The sequence below is a fragment of the Canis aureus genome, chromosome X, assembly GCF_053574225.1.
Source record: "Canis aureus isolate CA01 chromosome X, VMU_Caureus_v.1.0, whole genome shotgun sequence".
Taxonomy (NCBI): Eukaryota; Metazoa; Chordata; class Mammalia; order Carnivora; family Canidae; genus Canis; species Canis aureus.
In genome coordinates, this window is record NC_135649.1 from 83,656,082 (window position 1) to 83,671,438 (window position 15,357).

General features: G+C 57.8%; 1 protein-coding gene across 10 annotated transcripts in view; it reads right to left on the minus strand.

Annotated features, from left to right (window-relative positions):
- Nucleotides 1–214: 214 nt before the first annotated feature.
- Nucleotides 215–15,357, minus strand: part of RBM10 (RNA binding motif protein 10) — a 28,884-nt gene continuing 13,741 nt past the window's right edge. For 2 of the 10 annotated variants that reach the window (XM_077888418.1, XM_077888423.1), the window contains exons 3-24: nt 14,851–15,034; nt 13,202–13,432; nt 11,301–11,370; nt 9,392–9,465; nt 7,924–8,010; nt 5,815–5,875; nt 5,514–5,690; nt 4,977–5,134; nt 4,689–4,786; nt 4,515–4,602; nt 3,711–3,897; nt 3,458–3,600; nt 3,220–3,337; nt 3,030–3,121; nt 2,777–2,941; nt 1,728–1,877; nt 1,567–1,632; nt 1,299–1,487; nt 1,139–1,213; nt 855–961; nt 649–778; nt 215–556 (exon numbers count right to left, since the gene is read on the minus strand). In XM_077888418.1, the coding sequence (XP_077744544.1) occupies nt 431–556; nt 649–778; nt 855–961; nt 1,139–1,213; nt 1,299–1,487; nt 1,567–1,632; nt 1,728–1,877; nt 2,777–2,941; nt 3,030–3,121; nt 3,220–3,337; nt 3,458–3,600; nt 3,711–3,897; nt 4,515–4,602; nt 4,689–4,786; nt 4,977–5,134; nt 5,514–5,690; nt 5,815–5,875; nt 7,924–8,010; nt 9,392–9,465; nt 11,301–11,370; nt 13,202–13,432; nt 14,851–15,034 (2,776 nt within the window). In that variant the 3' untranslated portion in view covers nt 215–430. Of the gene's footprint in view, nt 557–648; nt 779–854; nt 962–1,138; nt 1,214–1,298; nt 1,488–1,566; nt 1,633–1,727; nt 1,878–2,776; nt 2,942–3,029; nt 3,122–3,219; nt 3,338–3,457; nt 3,601–3,710; nt 3,898–4,514; nt 4,603–4,688; nt 4,787–4,973; nt 5,135–5,513; nt 5,691–5,814; nt 5,876–7,923; nt 8,011–9,391; nt 9,466–11,300; nt 11,371–13,201; nt 13,433–14,850; nt 15,035–15,357 lie in introns of all 10 variants that reach the window. The other 8 variants (XM_077888417.1, XM_077888422.1, XM_077888424.1 and 5 more) reach the window with 5 other exon arrangements.

Sequence of the window (15,357 nt, forward strand, 5' to 3'; positions counted from 1 at the left end):
TGCTGGACTTGACAATGGTAAGATGGCTATGACTAGGATCTTGTGGGTTGGGGCACAGACCAGAACTTCCTGTTATATTTATCCCAAGTGGGTAGCCCCTATGCACCAGCCACTGTGAATGCTACCACTGCCACCCACCTTATCCACTCATGTTTATGTCCCCGTGTGTGAGCCACAAACCATGCTGGTGCATGAGAAAGAGACATGCAAGCTATTGACTTTTCAGCTTTTATTACAAAAAGAAGAGCATGATCCCAGCCCAGTTCTCCAACAAAAGTCACCAACTCAAAGTCTGACTTGGTCAGGGCCTCTCTGGCTGGGGAATAGGCTGGTAGACAGGTGCAGGGCCCCACTCAGACCACCCACCACTTCACCCTCCCCTGTCCCGGGCTGGACACCCGACATAAGTAGAAGCAGCTCCTGCAGCTGCTCACTGAGCCTCGTTGAAGCGGGTCACCATTGTCTTGTGCAGTGTCTCCTTGTAGGACTCAGTCGAAGTAACCCCATAGGAGCTGCCTCGGGCACCTAAGCCGGAACCCCGCACCCGTGTCTGGGCCTATGTGAGGGAGGCAGGCTGTTAGGTCGGCTGCAGGATGGGGGTGCAACAGAGAATGCTGGAGGATGGGGATGGGATCACAGGAGACTTACCTCAATAGGCGTCACAATGCCCTGCTTCTTGCGGCCCAGGCCACTACCCTCTTTCCAGCCCATGGCCTGAAGCATGCGACTGCCAATGTTGTCACTGCCCAGCCCATCCCTTGTGGGCTGCTCAAAGTCCCTGGAGGGGCCAGTGGTACAGTGTGAGTGACTGGCCCACTGACCCTAAGCCCCTCACCTTGACCCTGGGCACTTACACAGAAGCTGCAGACATGCCACCATACTTCCTCCTCTTGGGCTCTGGTGGCTCAGGGATGCCGTACTTCTCTCTGCGTTCAGCTGCACGGTCCCGGTACTTCATTTGCTGAAAACGTGTGTGTGAGAATAGGGTAGCTGGTCACTCTTTGCAGGAAACACCAGGGGCCCTGTGGGGACTGGATCTGGCTAACAGATGGATGTGAGCAGCCAGGCTACCTCCAGCTGAGGGACCTGAGCACCAGCTGCTTGAGGGGAGAGAGTCCAGGAATGGGTCACCCCTCACCTCCATGTCGTTCTTCTCCAGTGCTTCCAGCTCGTTCTCTGATAGATGGGCTCGCCGGTGAATCTCAAGGTTTTGCTGCAAGGGGACAGACAAGAGGAGGTGTGATGCCGCCAGGCCACACAGGGCCGAGCTAAGGTTCCCTGCCAATCCTCTCTGTTACCTTGTGTAGCCCAGAGAGCTGCTGGTGGCGGATGAGCGCCTCCTTGCTGGGGAACTGGCGCCGACAGAGCAGACAGGCCAGCTTCTGCCAGTCAGTGAGCTTCTCCTCTCGCTCTGGACCCCCGCGTTCCTGCTCCTCCTCACTGTCGCTCTCCCCACTGTAGGCTGCCACCAGGCCCCGAGGTGGGCTCTAGAGAATGTGAGAGTCGGGGAGAGAGGTCAGGCCTGGCTACACTGGAGCACCGCCCCCTCCTGCCCTGGCCACTCACTGGGCGGTCGTCGCTGGCCAGTTTCGGGAGGTCCATGCTGGTGTGCTGTCTCTCAGCTAATGCTCCCTGGGGTAGACGGACACACAAATTCAGGGACTTCACAGAGGGACCACTGCGATGACAAGACTAGGGGGGATAATGGAGGGGTGGCCACAACACACCTTCTTCTCAAGGATGGCATAGCCGGCATCCGCAGTGGCTGACTCCCGCCTCTCGTCATCTCGCAGAGAGCTGATGGGCTGGAAGCTGTTTTTGAAGTTTTCTTTTTGCTTGTTGAGGCTGCGGGCCCAGCGTTCCATGTCCTTGGCAATCTAGGGGTAAAGGTGGGAGTGAGGCTCTCAGGGACCCTCCAATGGCTGGGACGGCCAACTCCATCCATTGCACCTTCCTGCCCTGCAGTCTCAAGCAGGTGAGGAGGTGGTGATGAAAGTCATGGTTTCTCGCCATTCTGTCGTTGGTGCCTCTTGCCAAGCCCTCTGGGGCTGTGCCTGCTCTCCTCACAAGCACTCACACCACAATTATGCTTTCATCTTATCATTTTACAGTGCAGATGATGGCTTCCTCTAGGTAGGATTTTAATACGTGTGATTCCATGTATCCCATATTCCATCTGCTCCCCCCGCCCCTCCACTTTTAGAATTTACCAGGTTGCCAAGGGAACACTTAGTTCTTGCTTCTAAGTGCTACACTCAGACCGTCATACTCTTCCTCCACAGGAGGACACCGAAGTTCCTTCCAATTGCCCACTCCCATCAGACATGGCAGTGGCCATTTTCCACAGCCTGATGGGCCCATGAGAAGTTCTCTGGGTAGACAGACCCGGACACCTACCCAAGAGTCGGGTTCTGAGCCCAAAGGAGGTCTGCATGCCCATTTGCTTCCACAGGCAGGGTTAGCCTGGCTTCAGGCATGCAAGCAACGTGAAGGTTCCCACTGGGGGACAGAAAAGCTGACTGGTCTCACTCGGATGGATGGTACTGGCCACTCAGGAGGTGGGCAGCCCTACCGTGTACAGAGGCAACTGCCTTGGCTCAAGGTCATGCATCAAAGAGCAGAGCTGGGTCAGGAGCCTGGTCTCTCTTGAGCATGGTCACTCCCATGCTCACATCCACCCCTGTCCCTCAGCAGCAAAGGCTTAAAGATGATAGAAATGCATTCATCAGAAGACATTAAATAGCTAGCCAGTGACTGCTGGACCCCCAGTGTTCACCTGTTGGGCTGTCTTGGTCTTGTGCTTCTCCTTCTTCTCTTTACCCTCCTTTGAGGGGGCCCCCGTCTCCTTATGCCCGTCGGCCGACTGCTCCAGGGCAGGGACGTAGGTCCGCCTTTCCCCGTCCCAGTACAGGTACTGCTGGCTTTGAGCGTTGTAATAATACTGGGGGAGGGGTGAGGGAGGGGGTTGTGAGGGAAGACCTCCGAAGGGGAACTGCAGACCCCACCCACTCCCTGGGCTACCCTATCACCTGGGAGTTGGGGTCATAGTAGAGACCAGTCTGGGGGTCATAGTAGTAGCCAGATGTCTCATCATACTGGTAGGTAGAGACGTCAGGAACAGCTGGGGGGGGTAGTGAGAAAGGAGGGGGGGTCACACTCCTCTCTGCTTTGTTAAGGAACTCCCCGCCTCCCTACCACCCACAGGCCATGGCTACTCACGGTACTGGCTGTAGGACTCCTGGGCAGTGGGGCTGGTGGCCGGTGGCAAGGCAGAACTGGGATGAGTAGGGCTCTGGAGCTCAGATTTGAGCACAGCAGGTGACATGATGGTATATGACTGGTCATGGGGCCAGACAGGGTAACAGGACTCAATGTCTGCCAAAGCCTCCTGTACCCACGCCCCGCAACAACCCAAGATCCCCTGCCTGACACCCAGGAACCCCTCAAGCTCCCTCACCTGGCTGTTGGCAGCAGCGCCCTGGCTGCCACTCGCTTCAGCTGCTGATTGCTGATAGATGCCAGGGGCAGCACCAGGCTGGGCTCGAGAGAAAGCCTGCAGTGACACGGGGTCTGCCCCAGGCTCCAGGGAGGCCTCTGAACCTGTAATGAAGAACAGGGAAGGAAGGAGAATGCCTGTGAACAGGCAGGACCCAGGGCCTGCCACCCTCCCTAACCCCACAAAATGCTCAGAGACAGATGTTGGGCCTCACCTGCTCCAGATGGGTCCCCTTTAGTTCCAGTGATGCCGGGGCCCTTGGTGCCCTTGAGGTAGCCATGGGCATAGAGGGATGACTCTGTGCCCTGGCTGCCGCCATAGCCCTCATCCTGTTGGTAGTAGCTGTAGTCGACCGGTGGCTCCTCGGGGGTGGCCCAGGCACCCTCCCCACCCTGGGAGGCCTGAGGGGCAGTGGGAGGGGCTCATTAGCAGAGGAAGGGGCGCAGGGGGAGGGGAACCTGCTAAGAAGCATTTGCCCACAGGTGAGGCTAGTGTCTGTCTGCTGACAGAAAGCATGCAGGCCTCAGACAAGTGAAGTGTGAGGGCCACCCAGCCACAGCAAGGCAGGGCAGCGGCAAAAACAAGAATCCACCGAAGACATGTGCCAAAACACCCCCAGGGCTGACACTGGTATGTGTGTGGCATAGTTCAAGTGCTGGGTTGTCAGGTCAAGAAGACACTGTCCTCCCCTTCTTTATTCTCCTCTCCCAATTTTCTTTCAGCCATTTATAAATTCCATTTTATTAACAAAGTTGTAACAATGCAGGTCGATAAAATAACCACCAAATACAAGCGAAAAGCAGTCACGATGGTGTTGAAGTTGAAAGCCCGGGAGGAGGTGACTGGGAAGGGAGCTGCAGCAAGGCCCCCAAAGCCAATAGCAGCCACTGTGAAAGGGTTTGGGGTCCAGGGAAAGCCAGACAGCAAGCCAGCCCTCTTGGTTGCAGAGAGGGCACGAGAGGGTCGAGACCGTGGCCCCAGTATGGGGATGCTAGGGCAGAGGGGAGTCTTTGAGTACCTGTGAGATGGCCCACTGGGCCGCGGCAATGGCAGTACTGGCCACAGAGGCAGCATTGATGCGACTGCCTTCGTTGGAGGCCATGTCCCTGGGGAGGATGTCAGAGACTGGGAGTGAGATGGGAAGCCCCAGGCTGGGGGGCCAGCTAGGAAGGGGCATAGGTGGGGTCCTGACCTCTTAGAACCCTTGGCAAACTCAACGTTGATGGTCTTGCCGTCAATGGTGAGTGGTGGGTGCAGGGCCTGCAGGATCTGCAGGAGCTGGGCTGCCTCCTGGGGGAGTAAGGGAGGCAGGGGCAGAAGGGTCAGGCCCGGGGAGGCCCCCGGCTCCATTGCCCTGTCGCCAGGCTTGGAGCCGCGGTGGCGCGGGGTGAAATGGGGGGGTGTGGGTCAGGGTCCCTCCTCCCCACCCCGGGGGCCGGGACCCTGGCTGCCCGGCCCCCCCCTGTGCCGCCCTCACCACGATGGTGGAGAGCTGGATGAAGGCGAAGCCACGGTTCAGTTGGGTCTGCTTGTCCTTGATGACACGGACATTGGAGGAGGACAGCACCGCGTAGGGTGCCAGGGCCCCCAGGATGGAGTCCATGGTGCTGTGTGGGTTCAGGTTGCGCAAAATGATGGCTGTGGGAAGCGGCCCAGCATTAGGGGGCACCCCTGACACTCTGCTCCAGCCCTACCCCTCTGATGGCTCCCCACTGCCCCTCTCCTCTGGCCTCTGTGTCTTTGCCCTTGCTGCTTCCTCTCACCTCTTCCTCCTGGATAAACTCTGCTTGTTAGTCCAAGTCCCAGCTCAGTCGCTCACCTGCTGAGACCCTTCCCAACACACCCCCAAAGTCGAGTCGGGCAATGCTCCTCCTCTGCTCTCCCTACATCACTTCTGTCCCCCTGCCAGGCAGAGACCCTGGGAGGATTGAGTCCTGGTCACCACCATCTCTCTGGTCTTGGAGAGCCCGGCCCAGACACCCTAGGGCAGGGAGAAAGGAAGGAACAACTGACTCACTGTCATTGGCGTTCTCTGAGCTTGGCTCTGAGCCCTGTGACAGGGCTTGGGAGGCCAGCACTCCCTGGGCCTGGTAGGGCTGTGGCAGGGGGAGCAGGCCCTGGCTTAGCTCCCGTCCACCCAGTGGCAGCGTCTGCTGATCCAGCCTTGCGCCCAGGGGCAGCTTCTGCTCTGCCTCTGTCAGGGGTCGCAGAAGACAGGCCGATGACAAAGGGGGAGGCTCCAAGGCTGGTCACCCTCTTCCTCCCCTCTTCCACCAACACCCTGGGTGGGGGGGAGGGAGGAGGCAGGAGGGCCTCACCTGACTTGGGCACACCACATTTGAAGCACTTCTCACGGCGTTTGAAGTTCTGGACACCACACTGTGAGGCACAGGCCAGGCTGTCAGAGTGGGTGGGGCTTTCCACCACACCCTGCAAACTTGGGTCCAGAGATCACCCAGGGAACCCCGCAACGCCCCCGGGAAGGAAGGTCCCAGGGTTGGGGTGGCGGGGAGCTCTGGCTGTCACTCTCAGTCAGAAATCTTCCCTTCACAGGGTCTCAAGTTTGTCCTCAGTGCCACCTCCTCAACTCAGGAATCAACAACTAACTCCCCTACCTCTGCCATAAGCGCCACCTCCTCCGAGGTTCCAACTCCCAGGATGGCCCCCCTGTTGTCCCTTTAGCAAGTTCTTCCTAAAACTTGCTTCCCTGTTCAGAAACCTGCAGTGTTTCTACCCCTAAAAGCCAGCAGCTCTTCTCTTGCTAGACTCCTATCCTTCCTTCATCTTGAAGACTAGGTTGGTATTCTTGAGAAACTAGCCTTGGGCATGACAACCTCCAGGAACCCCCAGCTTTCACCCCATTTTTATCTCTGTTCCACGTCGGGGACCGTGCACCGTTCCTGCACCAGGCTCTGCCCCATATGCCCAGGATGTGGCCTCTGCCACTCTTGTGTCCCCCTAACAGGGGGCAGGTTAGTCTGGGGACTCAGGAAGGGGAACAGTCCCAGAGGGGCCTGGCTCACTCAGCTGGGGACAGTTGGTGCAACATTGGATCTAGGAGGCCTAGAAGTTTGCTTTGGTTTGGTTTTGTTGGGAAGCTACTGCTGGTAAAGGGAACAAGAGATTTTCTGCAGCTGGTGTAGGAGGGTGAATGGAGAGGCAAAAGTGGAAGCTGGAGAAGGCAGGTGGTACCAGATTATGGAGGGTGGTCACACGTAGCTCAGAGTTGGGGAGGTGGTCTTCAGCAGAGGAGTGACTTGGCTAGAGGTAGTTTTGAGGAGTATTATAGGTGAGAAGGTGGGAGAAAGAGGCAAGGGGCCAGCACAGCGGAAGAGGGGCCCACTGTAACAGAGGGAGTGGGTGACGACTGGCCTAGCCAGTGGGAATTGCAAGGGAAGGAATTCTTGTGATGGAAGGGACAGGACCTGGTGATCAATGGGATGTGGGGAATAAAGGAGAGTAAAGGAGAGAATTCCCTAGTTTTGAAAAGTAGCTGAAAATACAAGGAGGGACAGAGTGCCACTGTCACTTCACAGTCTCTACCCCTACAGAGACAATGGACACCGGTGCTACTCCCCTTAGTAGACAGTTCTTCATGGGGAGAGGGTTGGGGGCTCCTCCCCTTAGGTCTCAACACTGCCAGCTGGCTGCAGGAGGAGGGGCTATGGAGCTGCAAGGCTGCTTCAGGGCTGCTTGGGAGGCTGGCCCCAAGAGAGACCTGAAGCCAGGGTGGGGATCCATGGCCCCCGTGATCATGATGGTGAGCATATCGCTCAAGGCTAACTCAGGTTAGCACCTCTCTGAGCTTGCCTTCCTCGTAGGGAATATAACTGGAAATACCACAGCTTGAAGCCTTGACCTCAGATGGACATGGCTTTGTCAGAGTGACAGTCAAGGTTACTGACATAGGGTCCTAGAACAACCTGTGCTTTTCTTTGGGGGAATAGGCGGACATTCGAGGGTGCTAACTGTGGACCAGCTGTTGTTCCAACTGCTACACTGGAATCCTCCCAACCACATGGGAGAGAGGGGGTCATTACTATTCCTGTTTTGGAGATGAGGAACGTGAGGCAGAGACCAAGGAGGATGTAGGAGGCTCTAATTCCAGCCAGCCTGCTCAGAAGTCCACCTTTGACACACCACACGTTGTGCCTCCACTGTCATTAGGTAGTCACTTATGTTAAGTACTTGTGGAAAGTATACTGGGGCTTCAAGAAGGACTGTGCCTCCTGAGGGCAGAGCCTGGTGCTGAGTGAAAGCCCAGTATACATGGGTGGGTGGACAGGCGGCAAGGGACGGTGGCTACTTGAGCTGAGCCAGTCCTCAACACCTATGCCATTTCAGGCCCTAGGGAGATAGATGTTGCCGCTGCCGCCGCCGCCGCCTCTGTCTCTATCCATGGCAACTGCTGCCCACCGCCCCTGTACCTTATTACACAGCCAGTCCTCATTGATCTTGGGCTTGGGGTCGCTGTAGTGCATGGACACCTTCTGGCCCAGGATGTTGAGGGAGTGCTGCGGGAAAAAGCAGAGCACAGTGAGGCCCAGGCAGCAGTGCCCCACGCACCGTTTCAGCACAGGAGAAGAGAGTGAGCGAGCCCTTCAGCTGGATGGATGAGGGACAGGGAACGGAGGGAGGTCGGAGAACGGACGAGGGAAGAAGGAAGGGAAGGAGGGAGGGAAAGCGCCACAGCCCTTGGGCGCAGCTCTTTGCTGCCTTCCGGGCACGCGCACGCACACGTGAACACACGCCACCAGGCACACAGTGCTCGGCTGACCGACGCTTGCCGGACAGTGGGGAAAACCCCCCACTCGGCCCTGACACTGCCAGGCCACACCCAGGGCCAGCACTACACAGGCTACACTCGGGATGAGGGGGACAGGGAGGGAAGGGAGAGGAGGGGAGAGAGAGAGAGAGAGAGCGCACGCGCGCTATTGCTGGAGAAGGGGAAAAAGAAAGAGCCATGTTTAAAAGATGGAAGTTCCTGCTGTGAGGCTGTCTTCCTGGGGCTGGCTGGGTCCTGGGCCCCGAGGCATTAGGGCAGAGATGGCCCCAGGGCTGCCCTGCTGAGCCCCACTTCCACCACACCTGCCCCTTCCTCCCCTGAGGCTTTTCTTCTGTGCCCAACACCAGTAAGCCGGGCTCTGGGTAGGTGAGCAGAGCAGGTCCTTGGGTCTCTGAAGGTCCCAAAGCTGCTGGGTGGGGAGACCGTGCCAGGTGGGGGAGCAGGCTCCCTTCCCTTCCTGACAGCAGGACTCCTTGCTGAAAAGGCAGGCCTGCCCCCAGTGGAGTGGGCATGTGGTGACTCCCGTAGTGGGTAGGTGCAGGGGGAGGGCTGGGGCACCCGAAGTGAGTTCTATCGCATTTGACTGGTGCTTTAGGTCAACAGAGCGGTGCTGGCCTCTCACATGGAAATCAAAAGGCCAAACTCACATGCAGGAAGAGCTGGCAAACGGGACTTGCTAGTTAGTGTGCCAACAGCTAAGTTCCCCAGTGGCTAGACTTCCCGTGATGCCTGAAAGTGGAGAGAAATCCTGTCTCTGCCTAACCCCCAGAGCAGGGTGGTCCCCGAGGAGTGGGAGCCTCAGTGGAAGAAAACTTCCCCCTTGCAGCCCTTTCTCCAAAGGCTCAGCTGGGAGGTGGAGGGGCAGAGCTAGTGCCTGGTGGTGGGAATGGGCCAGTGTTGAGTGTGGGTTCTTGATGGGAAGCCCAGTGGGTAGCAAGAGATGGGAAGAGGAGATAGTGAGGGTCAGGAAGGGGGAGAGAGAGGGGGCGGGGGGGATGGGACACAGGGCCACAGGGCGGGGAACTGTGTCCATAAGAATCAGGCGATGGGGAGCGCTCGATTACAAAGTAGTATTTGTTTGGGGGGGGGTTCAAGTGCGGCAAAGCAACCTGATTGGCTTCCATCCATCGTGTAGCGTCCTGCAAGTGACTAAACTCGACGAAGGCGAAGCCCCGGCTCTGACCTGGAGACAGCATTCAGATACAGACGCAGTGGGTTAGTCAACAGCTTTGGACACACGGCGTTCCCGGGGGTGGGACCCGAGGGGAGAGGACCAGGGGGCAGAGAGGGAAGGGGGGAGAGGAGAGAAGAAGAAAGGGAGAAAGAGAAGTAATCAGAGAGAGAAAGACCAAGGGGTGGGAGGCAAGGTGGAGGGGCAGGAAAGAGGGATGAGGGAAGAAGGATAACTGAATGGGAGTGGGGGTTGGGGGGAGAGGGAGATACACACACGCCAGCTGGGAAAAAAGAGAGAGGGGCTCAGGCAGACCTGCCTGGGGTGATGGAGATGGAGAGGAGGAGGTGGGAGGGAAAGGGTACAAGTAGGGATCTCAGAGGAAGGAAGGAGGGCAGATGGGCAAACTATTGGCTCCACATGGGCCAGAATAAATAACTGAAGGGTTGGGCCCAGCATAAGGCTGGGGTGCCCAGGAAGGGTCTTGTGACAGGTGTTTCATCAAAAAAGCAAAAGAGAACCTGGGCCAGGCTGCTCAGTGAGGCTAGGAAGGCTCTAAGCCCATCAAGAACCAGGGGGACTTAGGGACACAATGTCACCTCAGCCTTAGCACAGTGCAGGGGAGGTGGGCCTTAGCAGGGAGCCACCTCAGGGCCAAGCCAGGAAGATTACGTCCACCCACAATGCAAGTCCTCCTAGACAGCAGGAGAATGGGGGCCAGATTGGCTAGGTAGACGTTAAAGAATCAGTGGGTACCTGGGAGAAGTGCTGGCGGGGGGGGGGGCACACCTAGGACACTACCTTATGGAGAGAGAGAAAACAGAACCCTGTCAGTGTGTGGTTTGGCTGGGGTCAAACAGCAAGACCTACATGCAACCAAGAGAGACTCCAGGCCTGGCCAGGGCTGGGACAGGGATCCAGGGCTTGAAGCTGCAGGAAAGCAGCTCCTCTTCTGGAGGTACACACACAGGATGGGCTTAGACATGGCAGGGCTTTTCAGGGGGGCATGATTGATCTCCATAAGAATAATGGTTAGGATGCACAGGAAGATGAAATGGTACGATCTGGGGCGGGGGAGGGAAGGAGAGACAGAGGGGAAAAGAGAGAGGGGAGAGAAGGGAAGGAAAGGGAGAGGGGGAGGGGGAGGTTGAGAGAGATATAGAGAGAGATAGAGAGAGATATGGAGGTGTGGGGAGGAGAGAGACTGAGAGATGGAGAGAGAAGCCCAGGCAGTGAAGCCCCACTGTGCCTGCCTTGGGGAGCCTGGGCCAGAGGTCCTGCAGAGACAACTCCCCCCCCACCACCCTGCTAACCTCAGGCCAGCTCCAAGCAGCCTGCAAGAGGGAGGGAGGGAACAAGCAGAGGCCAGAAATCCTGGCTGCTCCTTGGGATGCACCCTTGGATAAGAGCCATCCTCTGCCTCCCCTCTTGGGACACGTGGGTGCGACCATGTCAGACCTACTTTCTGGTCACAGGCTGTTACCAGAAAATGTGGGGGAGATTGAGGGGCAGGGGAAGGAGAAGAAGGGAGAGGGAAGGGAGTATATGGGGGGAGGGGTTACCACCTCAGATACTCAGAGTCCCAAAGAGGAGGTTCCCCGGAGCCTGGCCCTGGCCCTGCCCCCGGGGAGCACTCAGCTCAGTGCTGCACCCCCTCCCCGACAGCCCCAGAGCTGTGAGGAGGATGGGTCGAGGGGAAGAGAAGAAGAGAGGGTACCCCAAGCTGCCCATTCCCAGCTGTGGCAGGAAGGCAGGGCAGGGAGGGTGAGGGAAAAGGCAGAAGCAGGAGGGAGACTGGAGGCTGAGGCTGGCCAGCGGAAGGGGAGGCACTGGGAACAAAAGCTCACCTGAGGATTTGTTCCGCATCAGCCGGACCTCTCGAGCTTGCACTCCATGGGACTGCAGCTGGCCCCGGATCTGTACGGGGAGATACGGATTGGGGCAGGCTCAGCACATGAGGGTGGGTGGGGGGCACTGGAGGCCTCCAGGACCCTGAGCAGCTGCCGGGGATGTGCATGCACTGCCTTCTCTAGCTTTCTTGGGGCTTTTCCCCAAGTGGCTGTGGCCCCGGGCCCACACCAGCACCTGGTCTTGGCGCTCAGCCCCAGACGTGCAGAGAGTGAGTGAGATGAAAGGGGCATGGTGCGAGGGTGGGGGGCATGGCAGCGTGATGATCCTCAGAGGCGGAGAGCAATGAGAGAGCGAGCCAAGCCAGAGCTCAAGAATGGCCTGCCTGCTGGGGTGATCTGACAACAGGCTTGGTGTAGTTGTGGTGAGGAGAGCTGGGGCTTGCCTCAAGAGAACCGTGATGCAAATATCAAAATGGGAAGGACTAGGGTCTGAGCAGAGCCCAGCTGCATGTGGAGCAGTATCTTGGGGTGGAGACCAAAAGGTGTGGTCAGAAGGTTGGGAAAGCTTCCTGGATGAAGCCAGAGGGAAGCTGCAGAGGCAATTTGGGGTTTGGACCAGGTTAAGCAAGGTCTCTAGGCCAGTGGTGCCTCTTGCAGAAGCCCAGAAGCACATACTGGGCATTCTCAGGCGGCAATCTTCTTGCCTCTGGGCTTAATTTTCCTCATCAGGTGAAAAAGAAAGGAGATCTCTATTTCTCACACGCACATGTGCACTCAAGGATAAAAAGAAACATACACAGAAGAGCTTGTTACTTGTTAGGACTACAAATATTCAGGGAGGGCTCAGGAAATGGCAAGAATGTGGGCTCTGGAATCCAGCTGCCTAGGGCCAGACCCCAACTCCACTGCCACTCACTGGCTGTGGGAGTGGGACCTGGGGCAAGCTGCTTCACTGCTGGGGGCCTGGCTTCCTGATCCGTAAGATGGAAACACGCAGAATACCTTCCCCACAGGGTGGCTGTGAGGATTAAATGAGACCTGGCCTGTGGCCCACCCTGTGATCAATCCTTAACACATGTCAGCATAGAGCTACTGTCTGACCCTGAACACAGCAGCTGGGCCAAACCTGAGAAGCTCCCAAATACACAGGTGGGATTCTCTCTGCAACAAAACAGGCAGCTGGTGGGTTTCAGAGGAGAGCTGGGCAGAGAATTCAGGGGAGGTAGAGAGGAGACTCAGGAAGGCTGGGGAGGAGGCTATTCTAGTGGCTCCCTGGGGTTTTACTGCGACTCATTAGGGGAAGCCTGTATGAGAAGAAAACAGAAGAAAAGGGAGGAATACGGAAGGAAATGTCACAGAGCATGGGGTGGGTGGGGAGGCTGTCAGTAGCAGCAAAGGAAGTCAAAGAATGTAGGACTCTGTGGCCAGGCCACTGAGATTTGATGCTGCTACCAAAATAGGGAGGGGGTGAGGCTATGGGGAGAGAATGTGATTAAAATCTCAGAAAATCTCATGGGGACCCTCCCTATCCCCAGGGCTGCAGGGCCCTACATCATCTCTGCCACCAGGAATACCCAGCTCTGGGCCTGGTGAGCATCTGGCCTTCAATCAACATATGCCGAATGGATGGATGACCAGTGGAATGTTTGGGAGGAATGCTCTGTTCCCTCCCACACCCACCACCGCAGCCCCTTGGCCAAGCCAGCCTATCCGACACTCCTCCCTTCCGGACCAGGAGAGTACAAGGGCCTGCCCAGAGGACGGATCAGTGCTGGGGGAGAGAAGGGATAAAAGGTGCTGAAGTCGGGGTGAGGGAGAAGCTGGGGGCCCTGGAGGAGACCCAGCCTGGCCTCCTGCTCTGTCGCCTGCCCGGAGCCATGGGGGGGGGGGGCACGTACGTCATCCTCAGTGGCTGCCTGTGGCAGCATCCTCAGCATGACGATGTTACTGGCCTTCTCCTCCTCCTCCTCCTCCTCATCCTCCTCCTCCTCCTCCCCTTGCTCGGTCCGATAGTCCTGGTCCCGATAGTCGCCGTCTCGGGGGAAGCCTGGCGGGCCAGTGGGGCTGTGCCTGTGCCGCCGCCGCCGCCTACGCTGAGTCTCGGAGCCCGGGGAGGCCTCGTAGGAATCCTGGCCAACAGAATGAGACGAGAGACACCAGACGGGCAGTCAGTCTGGGGTGGGCCTAGGGGCTGGCCGCTGGCTCTCTGAGGCAGGCGGGCTCTGAAAGCCAGGGGTGGGCGGGCTCCGGCTAAAGACTCAGGGCAGGCAAAATGGGTCAGCCCTGGACTGCAACCCTTCTGGGGTGGGAAACTGTCCCCGGATGCCTTTTGGGGGCTGCCTTGGTGGGGAGTGGGGAGAGGCTGGTGGCAGTAGTATTACTGTAGGGGAGAAACTCCCACAGACAGGTGACCAGACTGCTTAAACTTCCTTGGGTCTGGGGTCAGCACCCTAAATCCTGCCCCCTGTTTCTCCCTCGTCCTCCCTTGCCAGCTCGGCTAGAATGTGCACGACTGTTCTTTATGCCTTATGATTTCTGGCATGGGCCAGTGTTCTAGGAGCCAGTCAGCAGGGACTAGCAAAGGTGTGAGGGCCACAGCACTGCCCCCAGCCCCTGATCCTCCTCTGCCTGGCCGGTGCTCTATCATCACTAGGCTCCCTCCTAACAGGGTGTGGTCACGGAGTTCTTGGATGTTGCCCAAGCCATCCTGCCAGGACTAAGCAGGCCAGGCCAGGGTCCACACCCCTTCTGCCCTCAGGGGGACGAGATAACTCAGGTCTCCACTCCCACTCTTCCCAGTGGGTCCACCCAGGGCCTCCTGGTGCCCTGGAGACATCCAGGCACAGATCACAGCTGCCACTGTGAAGCTTGGCTGCCCACTCTATACCCCGGGGCTGGGTTGCAAAAGTACCCTTCCCACCCTGCTGGATAGGAGAGCTGCTTGCTTGCTTGGACCCAGGGTCCTCTCAAACTGGGGTTCCCTTAAGGCAAGTCTGCTGCTTCTCCTCAGATGGTGAACGCCTCCCCTCCTCAGGCTAAGGCTAACTACCCAACGTGGAACTGGCTACCCTCTGAGCTCAAAGGGACAGGCCCTAGAGGGTCTTTCCCTTTTGTATAGGGGCTCTGTTGCCCCTGTAAACGCCCATGGTTGGCCTCCCAGAGCTACTCTGCTTGGTGATATCCAGTGTCCCCACTGCCCTCCCAAGCCCCACATGCTGGGTCTCATGCAAAAGGCTCTTCAAGGACCCCAAACTGGCTGGGAGCAGGCAGTAAAATAAAGGGCTTGCAGTGAACCATGAGCCCAAATTAAAAAACAAGGAAGAAGGGAAAGAGGTGATGGCCAAGGGCCCTCAGAAGTACAGAGCCAAGCAGGTGGAAGTCAGGGAGACCCAGTTTGGGAGAGGAGCCCTCAGAGAGGAGCAGGGACAGACCCTCCAGGTGAGGCAAAGCCACTGAGCACAGTCTGAAGGCATGGGAACTGAGAGCTACCTGCACATGGTGCTACAACCAGAGGCCCTGCAGGAATTCTGTCCTCCTCGGCCCTCACCTCTGCACTCTGCTCCTCAGATGAGTCGTCGTAGTCATGCTTGCCCTCCTGGCTACCATACTCTCGGGGATATGAGCGGTAGTCCATGTCCCGGTAGTCGTGGTCTCTGCTGCGATTCTCCCCACCATCATCCTGCGAACGGTCAGTGGCCCCATAGCGGCCAGTCCTGTCCCCACGACCACCTCTGACGGAAGAAGAATGGGGAGGGATTAGAGGGCAGTCCTTTCTGAAAGGTGTAAGAGGTGGGGGGCTCCCACTCATTCCCTCTAGACCCTAGATCCCACTCCTGACAGGGGTCCCAAGATCCTGACTCCATGAGGCGAGCTGGTCCTTACCTCTCAAATCCAATCCATTTCTCTTTCCCCCTGCCACCTCTCTAGTCCATGTCTGTCTTCCTTCACAGGGCCATCGGGTGTGGCATCAGGGCCTGGCTCACCTCCACCAGGCCTCTCCTAGATCATTCTTTATGCCCCAAATGTGAGCCAGTGTTCGATCAGGCAAAGCCAA